Source organism: Mangifera indica, chromosome 9 (genome assembly GCF_011075055.1).
Source record: "Mangifera indica cultivar Alphonso chromosome 9, CATAS_Mindica_2.1, whole genome shotgun sequence".
Lineage (NCBI taxonomy): Eukaryota > Viridiplantae > Streptophyta > Magnoliopsida > Sapindales > Anacardiaceae > Mangifera > Mangifera indica.
In genome coordinates, this window is record NC_058145.1 from 14,288,969 (window position 1) to 14,302,288 (window position 13,320).

The following is a 13,320-nucleotide window of genomic DNA, read 5'->3' on the forward strand; positions in this document are numbered from 1 at the left end:
ATCACGGGTCTACCCCATACCCGTAAGGTTGTGCATGAGTTTTCATATTATTTATCCGTATAACTCAATTTATTTTTAATTTGCACCTATTTTATTCACATCCACATTGCATAATTTGTTTATGGGTGTCTCGTTCATTTGTTAGACCTAACTTTAATTTAGGTGCCATATCTATAAATTTCTAGTTTAAAAAATACACCATTAAACACAATTTTTTTTAAAAAAATTGGTATTATTGTATTATAATTATCATTAATCTTGGATATCGAAGTTATTAATATATCTTAGATAATTAAAAAAAAAGGTCAAAGTACTTATCCTCACCCAATGATTATTGCATTCTCAAATTAATACCTTTTAAATATTAAAAATTTAAACATTTATTAAGAGTTTTTAAAATTAACAAAATTAGTTAAATTTTAAAATTAAAATACTCTCAATTTTTTTATAAATTTAAAAATTAATAATTTATTTATAATTAAATTTTAAAAGGTTACTTTTTTTAAAAAAAAATTTCTTTTTTTTCTCTTTTATAACATCGTCTTCCTTCAGCTGCTCTCTTCTTCCCCTTTTCCAACGTCATCCCCTCACAAAGTCTGACAAAGACATTTAATCTTTATATTTGAATCACCTTTGATGGGAGGGTGGGACTTGATGCACGTGAAATGTTCGTGGATGGGCAGATACGTCAGGTTTTGTTGGTATTTAATCGTGCGCTTTTGTTAAATGAAGAAGACGACTATGATAATAGTCCAAGGAAACGGCGGGTTTCATTGAAGAATCTATCGGTTGAAGAAGGAAGAGAAGAAGGTGCACCACCGCCGTCGTATTCGGAGGAGGATGAACTGGATGCAATACTGGAGAAAACCTACTGTGTTTGGTCACCGAAAAGAAACACAGTTGCAACATCACCTGATAGAAGCAATTCAACAGGTTCAACATCGTTGTTTGGAGGGTGGTTTAAGTTTCCTCGTTTGCTCGGAAGAAGCAACAGTGACAGTGGTCACAAAGATTCCTTCCTCTTTTCATTAAAAAAAAGACCAATGCAAATTCCAAAACTCTGAAACAACAGGGCACAAAAGAAGCTGAGGTCAAAGGTTGTGATGATGTCTTGGTTCGGAGGTGGCGTCAGGAAAGAGGAGAGAGAAAGAGATAATATTAAAAAAGAGAGAAAAAAAAGAAATCCTAAAAAAAAAATATTTTAAAATTTAATTCTAAAAAGAATTATTAATTTTTTAAATTTATAAAAAATAAATAATATTAAATCATTCAATTAATTTTAATAATTTATAAATAAATATTTAAATTAATTTTAATAATTTATAAATAAATATTTAAAATTTTAATATATAACTGACATTTATATAAAAATACAATAAATTTTGAATGGGAATAAATCATTGGCCTTAAAAAAAAAAATCCATTAAACGGGCTGTGGCCACAGGAGCTGCCTAAAATAAGTCTATCTAAATGTGTATTATTGTATCGAGGAAACCCCACAAAGTGTTTGATTAGTTGCCGCATTGACCAACGGCTAACAGGGACCCACTTAAAAGCTAAAACCAAACCAAATTGACTGGACGGTTGGCTCTCCTAGGCGACAAATCTTGTAGGGACCTCTTACTTGAACGTCCTCAAAATCCGACACGTCTTGGAAGTCATTACAGTTGTGAGACCCAAATGACGAACATTTGACGATTGTACATGTGCCAAGGTCACGTGACCCACCACGAGTTGGTGCAACAGTCCATCAATTTATGCCTGTGGGGCTCATATTTGTTGCCTTAATAATTTATTATTAGTGCTTCTAATTACGTGGCCGTTTCAGGATCATTCGTCTCTAAACATGAGATAAGGTGTAGTTTTCAATGTATTTTTAGTATAATTCTTCTTCTAATGTTTAATTATGATATGTACATGAGAAGAGTTGAAATGTCCATGATCACTGAAAATAGACTTTCCTCTGTATTTGCCGACAATAAAACTCTGATACAAATGGACCTATTTACGCAAGTGAATTTTTTAAATTAATTTGAACAAATCTAAATAAAAGCAAAGAACAAAGAAATTTGGAAAAAAATATGAAAAAATATTACTTATTTAACACTATTTGAATAATGAAGATTAGAGATGACAAAAATGAAGGATAGAAAGGGGATCTCAATTTTTATCTCTATTCTTGTTTTTATAGATAATATCAATCTTTGTTTCAGTTTGTTTTTTTTACGAGAATGAAAAAGATTTTTTGTCCCTTCCTTGCGAAATAAAATCCACTCCTTGTCTTTGTTTTTGTGGAGAAAAATTTTTTTCTCGTACCTTTTAAAGACAATATAAATATATTAAATAATAAAATTAATTCAAATCAAAATTAATCTACTATTTTAAATGTCACAAATATTATATATTAATCATTTTAATATGCACAACAAAAATATAGATAAATTTAAAAAACAAAAATACTCTAAAACTATAAGAATATGATAGTATTTTAAGTAATGATATTAATATAAATAGGTGAGAATGGGAATAGGGATGAGGGTAGGTGCCTAATTGTAGAGATTTTTTTCGCCTCTATTCCCTTTTTTTTAAGAATCTTCTCTCCATTAAAATTGGAAAAGTTCAAAGACTCTAAAATCAGACCAAAATTATCATCGTTAACAAAAATATATTGAATATAATTTATGGTGTTTATGCAACAAAATACCTCATAATTTTTTTGCACATGAAACAAAATTTTAACTTATATACGACATTAAGGCTTTAAATTAACAATTATGCGTCCAATCTTTATGTATTCTTGTTGGTAATTAGTACTGCTTGATAAAATCCAATAAAAAAGGTTCTAACTATGGCTGCTGTAACCACAAATGTCGTCAAAAATAAACTTGGAAATATAAGAAGAATTAGTTTGGCAGACCTATAATGAATTGGATATATATAGATATAAAGTCTGTTATGTGGAAAAGTTTTGACATAACCAACAAATAAAAAATGTCATCCACGCCAGAGAAAATATTTCTAGGTAGGAAAAAAATTAGCTACAACAATTTTAAATGAAAACAAAAGAAAAAGAAATGATAAAGTGGAGTTCGTTTTTCTTTTTAAAATGTTAACAAGTTGGCATATGAAAAATGTGATATATCTATTAATCGTACGCACTTTTTTCAACTGGGAAATGCAAATGGGGCATTACTAGAAAGAATGAATGGAAAGAGAAGACGTTATGGAGAGTCGAAGTGATTCATAGCGTGATGAGTGGGTGACCATTAGATGTGATAAAATAAAGAGGGAGGAGGGAATAATTAAGTGGGCATGGATATTGATGGGTTATTCTAGTAAGAGAGGATATAGTTTGTGGGGAGAGGGGGGCCTATTTGTTGAAGATAAAAGCCAAATTAAACCATGCTTGCGTGTTTTATGGGGCTTTCGGTGAGAAATATGACCTTTGTATTGACCCACGTTTTCTAGCTAATGAATGAGTATGGACAAGTAGCCCCCCGACGGATGGTTCAGGTGATAGAGGAATGTGACTTCAAAGTAAAAGTTTAGGTTTAATTTCTTTTTAGTGGTATATCAAGACTATAATCTTATAGATTTGATTATACGATTGTGAAATCGATCACTAGAGTTAAAATTTTACTTATTTGTATAGTTGATTCAATTCTGAATAAATAATTTAATTCGAGTATATTCATCTTTTAGTAAAAAAAAAAGTATACACAAGTAACTAACTTCCTCATGAACCAATCCATTGCCATTCTTTATTAGTTTGTTTTAAGTCACTTATCATACCTCAGTCGCCATTTCATGACTGGGTTACAAATAAAGAAGAATATATGTTTTTCCCCCTTCTTTACCAAGCAAGCATATACTTTCCAATTTACCCTACTAATCTGTATCTTACGTCGGAGCCATGAAGGTTTAGCAGAATGGTCACTAGCTTCTACAAGGTCTAGGGTTTGTGCTCTCTAATCATGGATGTTTGCATAGTTAGTGAAGTCATGTTTAATAAATTTCCAATTATAACAGATCCAATTTGACAAGAATTTTAATTTTGCCCCTAGAGTGATAGCTTAAGTAATAAAGTATATGAAATCTCTAAAAGAAAGGTTTGTATTCAAGATTCGATAACGTTATATTAAGATTAAATTTTTAAAATATTTAATATAATGATTGTAAAACCAATCATCGTATAAAATGGAAGGAAGGAAAATGTAAGTAATTCTGCATATCAAGAATTAATCCAATATCTTATACTCAATAAAAGAGTGTAGGCTGTGGTTCCCTCAACAGAAAGGTGCTTTCACTTTCGCAAATGAATTAAAATGAATGAAGAAAAACTAATCGTGCTTGAAGAAAATTCTCTATGACATGATTATTCAAACAGAAATGGAATAGGGCAAAGCCTAGCCTGCATCAATTCCAATACAGAGGCATAGTATAAATCAAAGAAATGCATGGCATGACAAGCACAAATAGAGATAAGGTACTCGATGTGTCATCTTCATCTTGACGGATGTGCAAAAGCAAGCGATGCGGTCGATAACACAACATTGATGGGCCCGCAATTGCTCAAAGATTAATTGACTTTAGGCACTTTTGTGGACCAGTTAACCATGATATTTTAGCCACCATGCAAAAGTAAGTTATTGCATTGGTTGGATAAGGGATTCAATCACATCCATTACAGTGACATTTCAAAGATAGACACTCTCTCGCCAGTATAAAAAAAGATAGGCCGAGAGACTTACTTCCACCTAAAAGTATTGTGAAATTATGAAGCCTTTTCCTCTAATTTTTTTAAAACTCATATTTATTTATAATAAATTTTTATTAAAAATTTCAATTAAAATTAAAATAAAATTATTATTTAATAAAAAATTAAACTTTTATTAATTTTCTCCCCAATTTGGGAATCTTACAATTCTCCTTCTTCTCAAAATTTTCTTTCAAAATTTAAAAAACGATAATTTTTTCTCTAAGATTTTTTCTCTTTCTTTTCGACTACCAATTTCTTTTGGGTTATTAGTCGGCCTTTCGTCCATCTTTTTCCTTGGCTAGTTGCCTTCTTTTTCTATCTTTCATCAAAGACAATGGTCTTCATCTCCAATGAAGACAAAATCAGAGTAAGGAAAGGTCAATTGATGGGGGAAAACACTAAGTCACCGAAGGAGAAAAAATCTAAGAAGAAATAGCCATTTTTTAAATTTTAAAGAAAATTTTGGGGGGGAAATAGTAAGATTTTCAATTTGAGAGGGAAAATGTGATAAAAATTTAGTTTTTAAATTTTTTTGTTAAATAATAGTTTTAACCCTAATTCTAATTGATATTTTTAACAAAAATTTATTTATAAATAAGTGTTTAAATTTTAAAAAATTAGAGGATAAAACTTTTAGATTTCCCTATACCTAGAGTGGAAATAAGTCTTTTGGCCAAAAAGATGAAGAAAGCCATTGATAGCTATTACCTTAATCAATACTAATTTCTTTAAAAGCAGCTTCTTATAAGCAAAAGACGAGAAACCCTAACGCCTTGTAAAGATGAATAAAGCCATTTTTAGGTACTATTTCTCAACCCTTTTTAACCTGCGTCCAGTATTTATTGGTTGACACTTTATGTATTGTTTGAAAATCATTTTGCTTAGGTAAATTCGTATTTGCAGTGACACCATGATTAGTTCAAATAACATTATCTTTGCTCTAATAGAAAAGTAATTATGTATGTAAAATTTTGACATTTCTATCATGCGTGCTTGCCCCAACTAGTTTAACCTTTATTTTAGGCCTTTGGATGGTTAGTAATTTATTGCTAATTAATCTAAAATATGTTTCATTCTTACAGGTTTTAATTTCTCTTTCTTGATGATAATCTCGTTGCCAAGCATATTTCAGAACATACACACTAGCTGACAGAGAACACATCTCAAGTCTTTGTAAATTATAAACATCTATTAAAATCAAAATTGCAAAAAAAGAAAAAGAAAAAGGAAATTGTACCTCATCTTACCATAGCTATTAGGTTTTCGAAAGAGCAGAACCAATATATCTTTACAGGTGGATGAACATATGTGTATATATATTTAAATTATAAAGTATATTTTTTCTAGCCTTTACAAAATGGTATCACCTAGAGTACTGAATACCACAAATACAAAATTTGCATGACTATTTTTATATAATATTTTTATGATTTTAGCTATAAATTATTTATACTAGTTAAAATTAAATAAATTTATATTGTTAAAAAATTTTAACGACAAAAATTGTCACCTATCATTATAATTTTTTTGTTAAAAGTATTAACGATATAAATAAAAACACTTCCCCTTGTTGTTATTATTATTTATACTGGTTAAAATTCACCATTATAATGTTTCTTGTCTTTTAATGTTCTTAATGTGAACCCTAATAACACAAATTAAGACATTCCTAAATTATATCATTAATAGCATTTAATTATATGTAATAGGAATTCTATTGGAAGTGAGTGTGACAGTTCAATTTAATTAATTTGTCTAAACTTTTTCCAAAGTACAAAAGAGTCCTGCCACCCCATCATTGGCATCTATCTAGCATTAGGAGTTCCATATATAAATTAATCAATAGAGAAGTTTGGTATCTTTGAGCCCTTCAGTCAATTTTCCTTGATTCCTTTTTTCCAGTAGTGGGTTGATAAGATAGCTGTTGTAATTAACAGACGATAAAATAATTATTATTATAAAAGTAATTAAATAAATGAAAATACGTGAAAGCACACATTTGTCATCTCAGTTTTAACTTTAAAACCCCCACTTATATCTATCTCCCTTATTCAAATTGAAATTTTCCACCGTTTACTTTTCCTTAACATTAACTTGTTCCTCAATTTTTACGTATATCAAAGGCTTTGTGCCTTCTGAAGGTTGTCTACAAAGTCTGGCGTGGGCAGTTATTAGGGCAAACCAAATTCTATGGAAGGAGGACTTGGTCGATTCTTTGATTCAAATCATGTTATTAGGGCAAGCTTAGATTATGAAGGGTCAAGAGTTGCATAGGAATATTTATTTGTATAGCCCTACGTTTCTAACTAATTCAACATAGAAAGGTGGGGCTATATAATTTAATAATTTATTAATAGTTAAATGTCCCAATTTTTCTTTTTTCTTTTTTTCTATAAAATTAGATTTTTACAAGACAAAATTCCAACCCATTATCTTACATTATAGGAATAGAAAATTGTATCAGCTATTCACTTTCTTGCAGACAGTATCTTAAGAATAATATAAACTTATCATGATAAAAGAATAATTTTCATTCAATAAAATATTATATTCATTTGGCATCGGGTTGGTTTATGTCCTCTTAAGACTCTCGTAGTTGATACCTTAATTTGCTGCAGATTGATATAATCCCTCAATCATAGCAAAGTTCAAGCCTCTCAAGTTTAACTTAAAATTATTGGTAGGTTACAGTGTTGAGTTTTCACGATAAAATAAAAAACTATAAAAGCGAACCAATTAAAAGACTAAAAAATAAATAAATAAATAAATAAGGTGTGTTTACAACCACCCGACAAATTTAGTGGGTTTATTAGGATTATACATAATTTGGTACAAATAAATTAGATCAAATTATTTAAAATTATAGTTTAATTTGATTTAGATTAATAAACTTTTTAAAAACAATTTTCAAACCGAACTAATTCGTAAATCATACATTTTTAAAATACATATATATATATATATATATATATAAAATTATATTTAATAAAAAATTTTAATAAAAAATTATATATACAACTTATCCTTTTATATTTATTTTGTCATTTTTTTAATATATATTGTGTATATATTTTACATATTTATATTATATTCTAGAAAACTATAATTAAATTAATTTTATTAAATAATATATATTTAAAAATAAATAATTTTAAAAAATTCAAACAATAACTTAAATCAAATCAAATCATATTTTTTTAATTTAATTTAAAAATAATTTTAAATCCTATTAAACTAAAGTGTGCACCCCCTATTAATCATCTATAGATACTCACAAGCTACACTCATTTTATCCGGACCTATTCTATCATAGATTTATCCAGTCCAGCTGCTCTTTTACCATGTCTAATCACCATGATAAATGATTGCATAGTAAATTTTAAGTGACGATATTTCATCTAAGAAACAACTTTTTGGATTATGATATTTTTTGCGTCTGAAGTGCTTCATCTTCCAACTCTGGCATGGAAGTTCCAACCACGTAAATTAAAATAAATAAAATTAATAAGATAATAAACAATGATTATAAGAAAACAAAATAATGAGACAAAAAAAAGTAGATGCAAGAAAGAGATTTTTATATAAAGTAGTAAAACCCAAGGGGCCTTCTCCAGCCTATCTCTTCTTCCTCTTTATTATTAAGCCTTTGGTGGAAGTAGACGTCTCCTCCTTTGTTATCAGCTGTCCCACTGATCCACTGCAGCTTAATCTTTTTTTTTTTTAAACATCTTCTTTGCTATTTTATTATTTTATAAATGGTTCCTTATCAAAAGTGCCTGCGTCAAATCATTTAAAAAGGAAGCTCAATTCACTGGATTTTTCTAGTTTTTTATCCATCATGGATCCCAGGCACCTAACCACAGTATGTACAGTGTGCAGAAAGATTTCCCTTTATATAAAAATACAATTTATTGTTCTTAGCGATTAATTATTTTCTTTTCTACTGTGTGTGTGTATATATATATATGGAAGAACCTCCCACTTTTTTTTTAACTAGTCAAATCTTAGATCTAATATCTCATCTCATAATTCTAGTATTAGGTAAATAAAAATATAATTTTAATATAGATTCCGTGAATCTTATACCCAAAACCTCTTTCTAACAATCTCAAACTAACACAACTCAAGCTATCATTAGGGTTATAGATTATCGTTTTCATTTTGAAAGAATGGTAGAATCGATTTTGACTAGATCAATGGACAGTTTCGATAGACACATGCCTGCAATATTTTAACTATGACTGGACTCTTATACATGGTACTCTTTTTTCCCACCCTCCTTTTCATTTCCCTTTTCTATTTATATCTATGTATATGTATTCCACCTTTCTCAATGTTTCATACTTTTTTCTCCAGGTTAATGATGATATATATTAAGCATCCATATGGGCTGCTACTAACAGCAATTAAGAATTGATGTTGAATTGATACATGTGAAGAGAGAATTTTTATGCTTATCCCAGTCTGACAGATTCAGATTTTCAGTTTCCGTATGATTAAAGCAAAGATTTGGCTATCGAATCAATGGCAGCGTACTTTCATTGTAGCTCAGAAATCCAAGCTCCTGATGGGATGCAAACCCTCTGTCTTCTGAACCAAAACTACGCCCCCTACTCTGACACAACAATACTCCTCAGCCCCGCCGATAACGCGCTAAACCCCTCAAACGTATCCCACGCGCCGCCATCCAATCTTCCCCTTGTCGGTGTACCACTCCCTTCACCACTGCCCCACATCTCTGAGGATATCAACAACCGTTCATCTTTCTATGGCATCTTCTCCGGTGTACACCCAGACTTATGGGCTTCGATCGAACAAAATTCAGCCACTAACCACTCACAGATTGTCACCTTGGCGGCACGGGGCGATGGTGGTCAGATGGAGTTGCGGCGGAGGGCATCTGAGAATTCTCCTTCATCGGTTTCTGTTGTTTCAAATGGGATTTCAAGTATGGCGAGTGTTGTTTCGGGCTCTAAGTACATGAAGGCTGCACAGGAGCTTCTTGATGAAGTTGTTAATGTTGGGAAGATGATGTCTGAATCAACCCAAGGGAGAAAAGAGAAGATGGAGTTGATTAAAGAAACAACGGTTCTAAACGGAGAAGGGTCATCAAACGGCGGTGATGAAAGTAGTAGTGTCAAGATTGCAGCCGAGTTAACAACAGCACAAAGACAAGAGCTTCAAATAAAGAAGGGAAAACTTGTTAGCATGCTTGATGAGGTAATCGCAATATATAATCTATATAACTAGATTTGATCTGTTGATCAATTCTTAAAATCATTAATGGTTAATCCGGTGAAATGGGAATTTTCTTTGAGAAAAAGTAAATTTTCCTTAAAATAATACATTTTGATTGAGAGGAAGAAAAGGATTTCTCATTCTGCCGCATAATTATTTTCCTATTACTATCCACGACAATAATTCAAGATAAAAAATCGTATCATTTTCTCCCTAATTTCATACGGTATGTTCCTATTTTCATACCAATATTCTCCCCTGATCAAATAAAATATGAGTTGTAAATTATATTAATTTTTTTGTGTTTCTATCTTTCTTATATCAGCTCACTTGTATATAAAGCTGACATATACAGGTAAATTGTAATTAGTGAAATACAAATTCTTTATCTTATTTCTTAAGATTTGTTAACTATTAATATATGAATCAGTTGAGCTATTAATTACAATCTACTTTTACCCAAAATATATCTAGAAACATTAGGCAAAGCTAAGAATTATTTGCTTATGGGACCCTTTGGTGTCAATTATCTTTACTTCCTAAGTGCTTGGAATTGTCAGATTAACCTTGATAATTTATATTAAATGTGAAAAATATGAAGGTTGAGCGAAGATACAGGCAGTACCACCACCAAATGCAACTGGTGGTGTCCTTATTCGAGCAGACGGCGGGTTTTGGCTCAGCAAAATCTTATACTTCTCTGGCTTTGCGCACAATCTCAAAGCAATTCCGGTGTCTTAAAGATGCAATTTCTGGGCAAATGAAGGTCACAAGCAAGAAATTAGGTGAAGACGTTTTGTTAGGAGCAACGTTTAAGAGCTGCAGACTCAAATACGTTGATCATCAGATTCGACAACAACGAGCTCTACAACAGTTGGGAGTGATGCAACATAATGCTTGGAGACCTCAGAGGGGCTTGCCTGAACGCGCCGTTTCAGTTCTTCGTGCTTGGCTCTTTGAACACTTCCTTCACCCGTAAGGCCTCTCACCATTACATTATCATATACATAAATGCGAGACCCTCCTTTAGTTCTGCTCTATATTTACTTTCTTTGCAATATATATGTCATTTTTGGTGTTATAGGTATCCTAAGGATTCAGATAAACTCATTCTCGCGAAGCAAACAGGACTTACCAGGAGCCAGGTGTGCACATGCAATAGTTTATGTTATGGTTGGATTCAAATCGAATTAAGTTTGAGTTTCTCTAAACTAGAGCTCAGCTCGACTTAAAGGAAGTTAAACTCGAGCTCACTAAGCTCAGTTTGGTGTTGTTTGATCTCGACTCATTTGAGGGGAACCAAACTCAATTTGAGTGTTAGCTCGTGCTAAGTAAAAGTTACTAGAATAACATCATTTTGATACGTATTGATCAAAATAACGTTATTTTAGTTTAATCGTATCAAAATTTTTCAACCTTATAAGTTTGATGAGTTTCATACCCTAAACTCAAGCTCAAAAATATATAACTCTCAAACTTGAGTTCACTTAAACCAAAGTCATTTCATATTCATTTGAATTGAACATTTTTTCAAGTTCGAATAAGTTCCATTCGAATTAAACCCTAGTTTACACATTGTTTTCCAGTGCACTCATTTTATGTTTTTGTTTTTGTTTTTTTTTCATTTGTTAACTCAATCTCTGAACACACTAATGAATATACAATTATAAAATATGAAATGCAGGTGTCTAACTGGTTTATAAATGCTCGAGTTCGCCTCTGGAAGCCAATGGTTGAAGAAATGTACTTGGAGGAGACGAAGGAACAAGAACAAAATGATTTTGAGGAGTATGCAAGCAGACCCAATAACCAGGAGTCATTTAAACTGGAGCAAATGAAAGCGTTTCAAGATAAAGAGGGAAAATCAACAAACCAAAATGCTTCTCCGACTAAACTTTCGAATTCAACGATATCGATGTCCCCCATGGGAGGAACTCTTCACGCAAAAACTGGATTTAATCTCATTGGATTATCTGACCTTGAAGATGTTGTTCAAAGAAATGCAAAGAAACCAAGGAGTAGTGCTCATGAAATAGATAAGTTCGGTGGTGAAAGGCTGAGCAAAGATGGGTACTCGTTAATAACAAGCACTGCCAACCATGGCGGTGGATTTGGAAGTTATACAATGGGTGAGATGCAAAGGTTTAATCCCGATGATCAACTGGCTCCTACATTTCATGGAAACGGTGTTTCTCTCACTCTTGGCCTTCCCCATGGTGAAAACCTATCTGTGTCTGGAAACCGACAAAGTTTACTCTCCAGCCAGACCATTCAGTTGGGAAGAGGGCTCGAACTAGGAACAAGCCCACAACCTTCTCATTCCGGTGCCGGTTTTGAAAACATTGATATTCAAAACAGAAAGAGGTTTGCTGCCCAATTGCTGCCAGATTTTGTGACCTAAAGACTTCCATGAACAGCGTCAACTTTCGACTCTATTTTATAGCAAACATCTTCTTTATGTTGTTTAACTCTGCATGGCAACTATATTTAAGTTAAATCTCTAGTATATGGGCAAAAAAAAAAAAAAAAACCGAGATTTGGAGGATTAGTATTCTCAAATTCTAAAAATTTGTAGACTGCAGGGGGGCAGGCAGGAGCATAGGGGAAGGATGATTTGAGAGTTAAGAAAGACAAATAGTAGTTTAGGTTTTTACTTAAGTATTTACGTATATATAATTTAGTGGGCAAGTTTCATTATGAGGTTGGGTATTGTATTTGTTAATGACGTCTGGCGGACTAGATCGCTCGAAGCATCCTAGAAATATTAAATTTCTGCTAAGTACGTATACGCGTATATATTTAGTAGAAGGTCAATTTTGAGTAATTTTACGGCGATAAACAAATTTACAAATTTATTTATACAATTTGATATAATAATATTTGGTTGGATAGTTTTGAAATGAGAAGAAAATAATTACATCACCCAATTACAAGTTATCACTTTATTTTTACAGATAATTTAATAAAATTTATTTATACATATAGTTTTATTTTATATGTATCTGTATACTTTTACTACAGAGTAGCTAAGTGAAAAAAATTTCTTTGACATATATGACAGATGATCAATTGAATCATAGAATCGAAATTTATTGGGTTAGAAAGGCTTATTTTACATTAATTTGAGAATTGGATAATGATGCAAGAAGCGCTAATAGTATCAACATTGCCATCTTAACATTCTTTCAATTTTGAGTTTTGGTCCACAAGACGAACACAACAGTTGACCTTTTAAAATTAAACTTAAGGTCTTGCTCTTTGTTCAAATACAATTTTGATTAATTATTTAAATAATTGAGACCAATTAAGAAACAAATTGAAGA

The 13,320-nt window shown here is 31.3% G+C and overlaps 2 protein-coding genes across 2 annotated transcripts; both read left to right on the plus strand.

Moving 5' to 3' along the window:
* Positions 1 to 665: 665 nt before the first annotated feature.
* LOC123226305 lies at positions 666 to 1,064 on the plus strand. The gene has a single exon (XM_044650820.1). It carries the CDS (start codon positions 666 to 668, stop codon positions 1,062 to 1,064), a length of 399 nt encoding a protein of 132 aa, XP_044506755.1.
* A 7,683-nt stretch (positions 1,065 to 8,747) lies between these two features.
* LOC123226186 (BEL1-like homeodomain protein 1) lies at positions 8,748 to 12,694 on the plus strand. Its single transcript, XM_044650703.1, has 5 exons — positions 8,748 to 9,017; positions 9,116 to 9,979; positions 10,599 to 10,972; positions 11,082 to 11,142; positions 11,682 to 12,694. The coding sequence occupies exons 2-5, from the start codon at positions 9,284 to 9,286 to the stop codon at positions 12,396 to 12,398; spliced, it is 1,848 nt and encodes a 615-aa protein (XP_044506638.1). The 5' UTR covers positions 8,748 to 9,017; positions 9,116 to 9,283; the 3' UTR covers positions 12,399 to 12,694.
* The last annotated feature ends 626 nt before the right edge of the window (positions 12,695 to 13,320 follow it).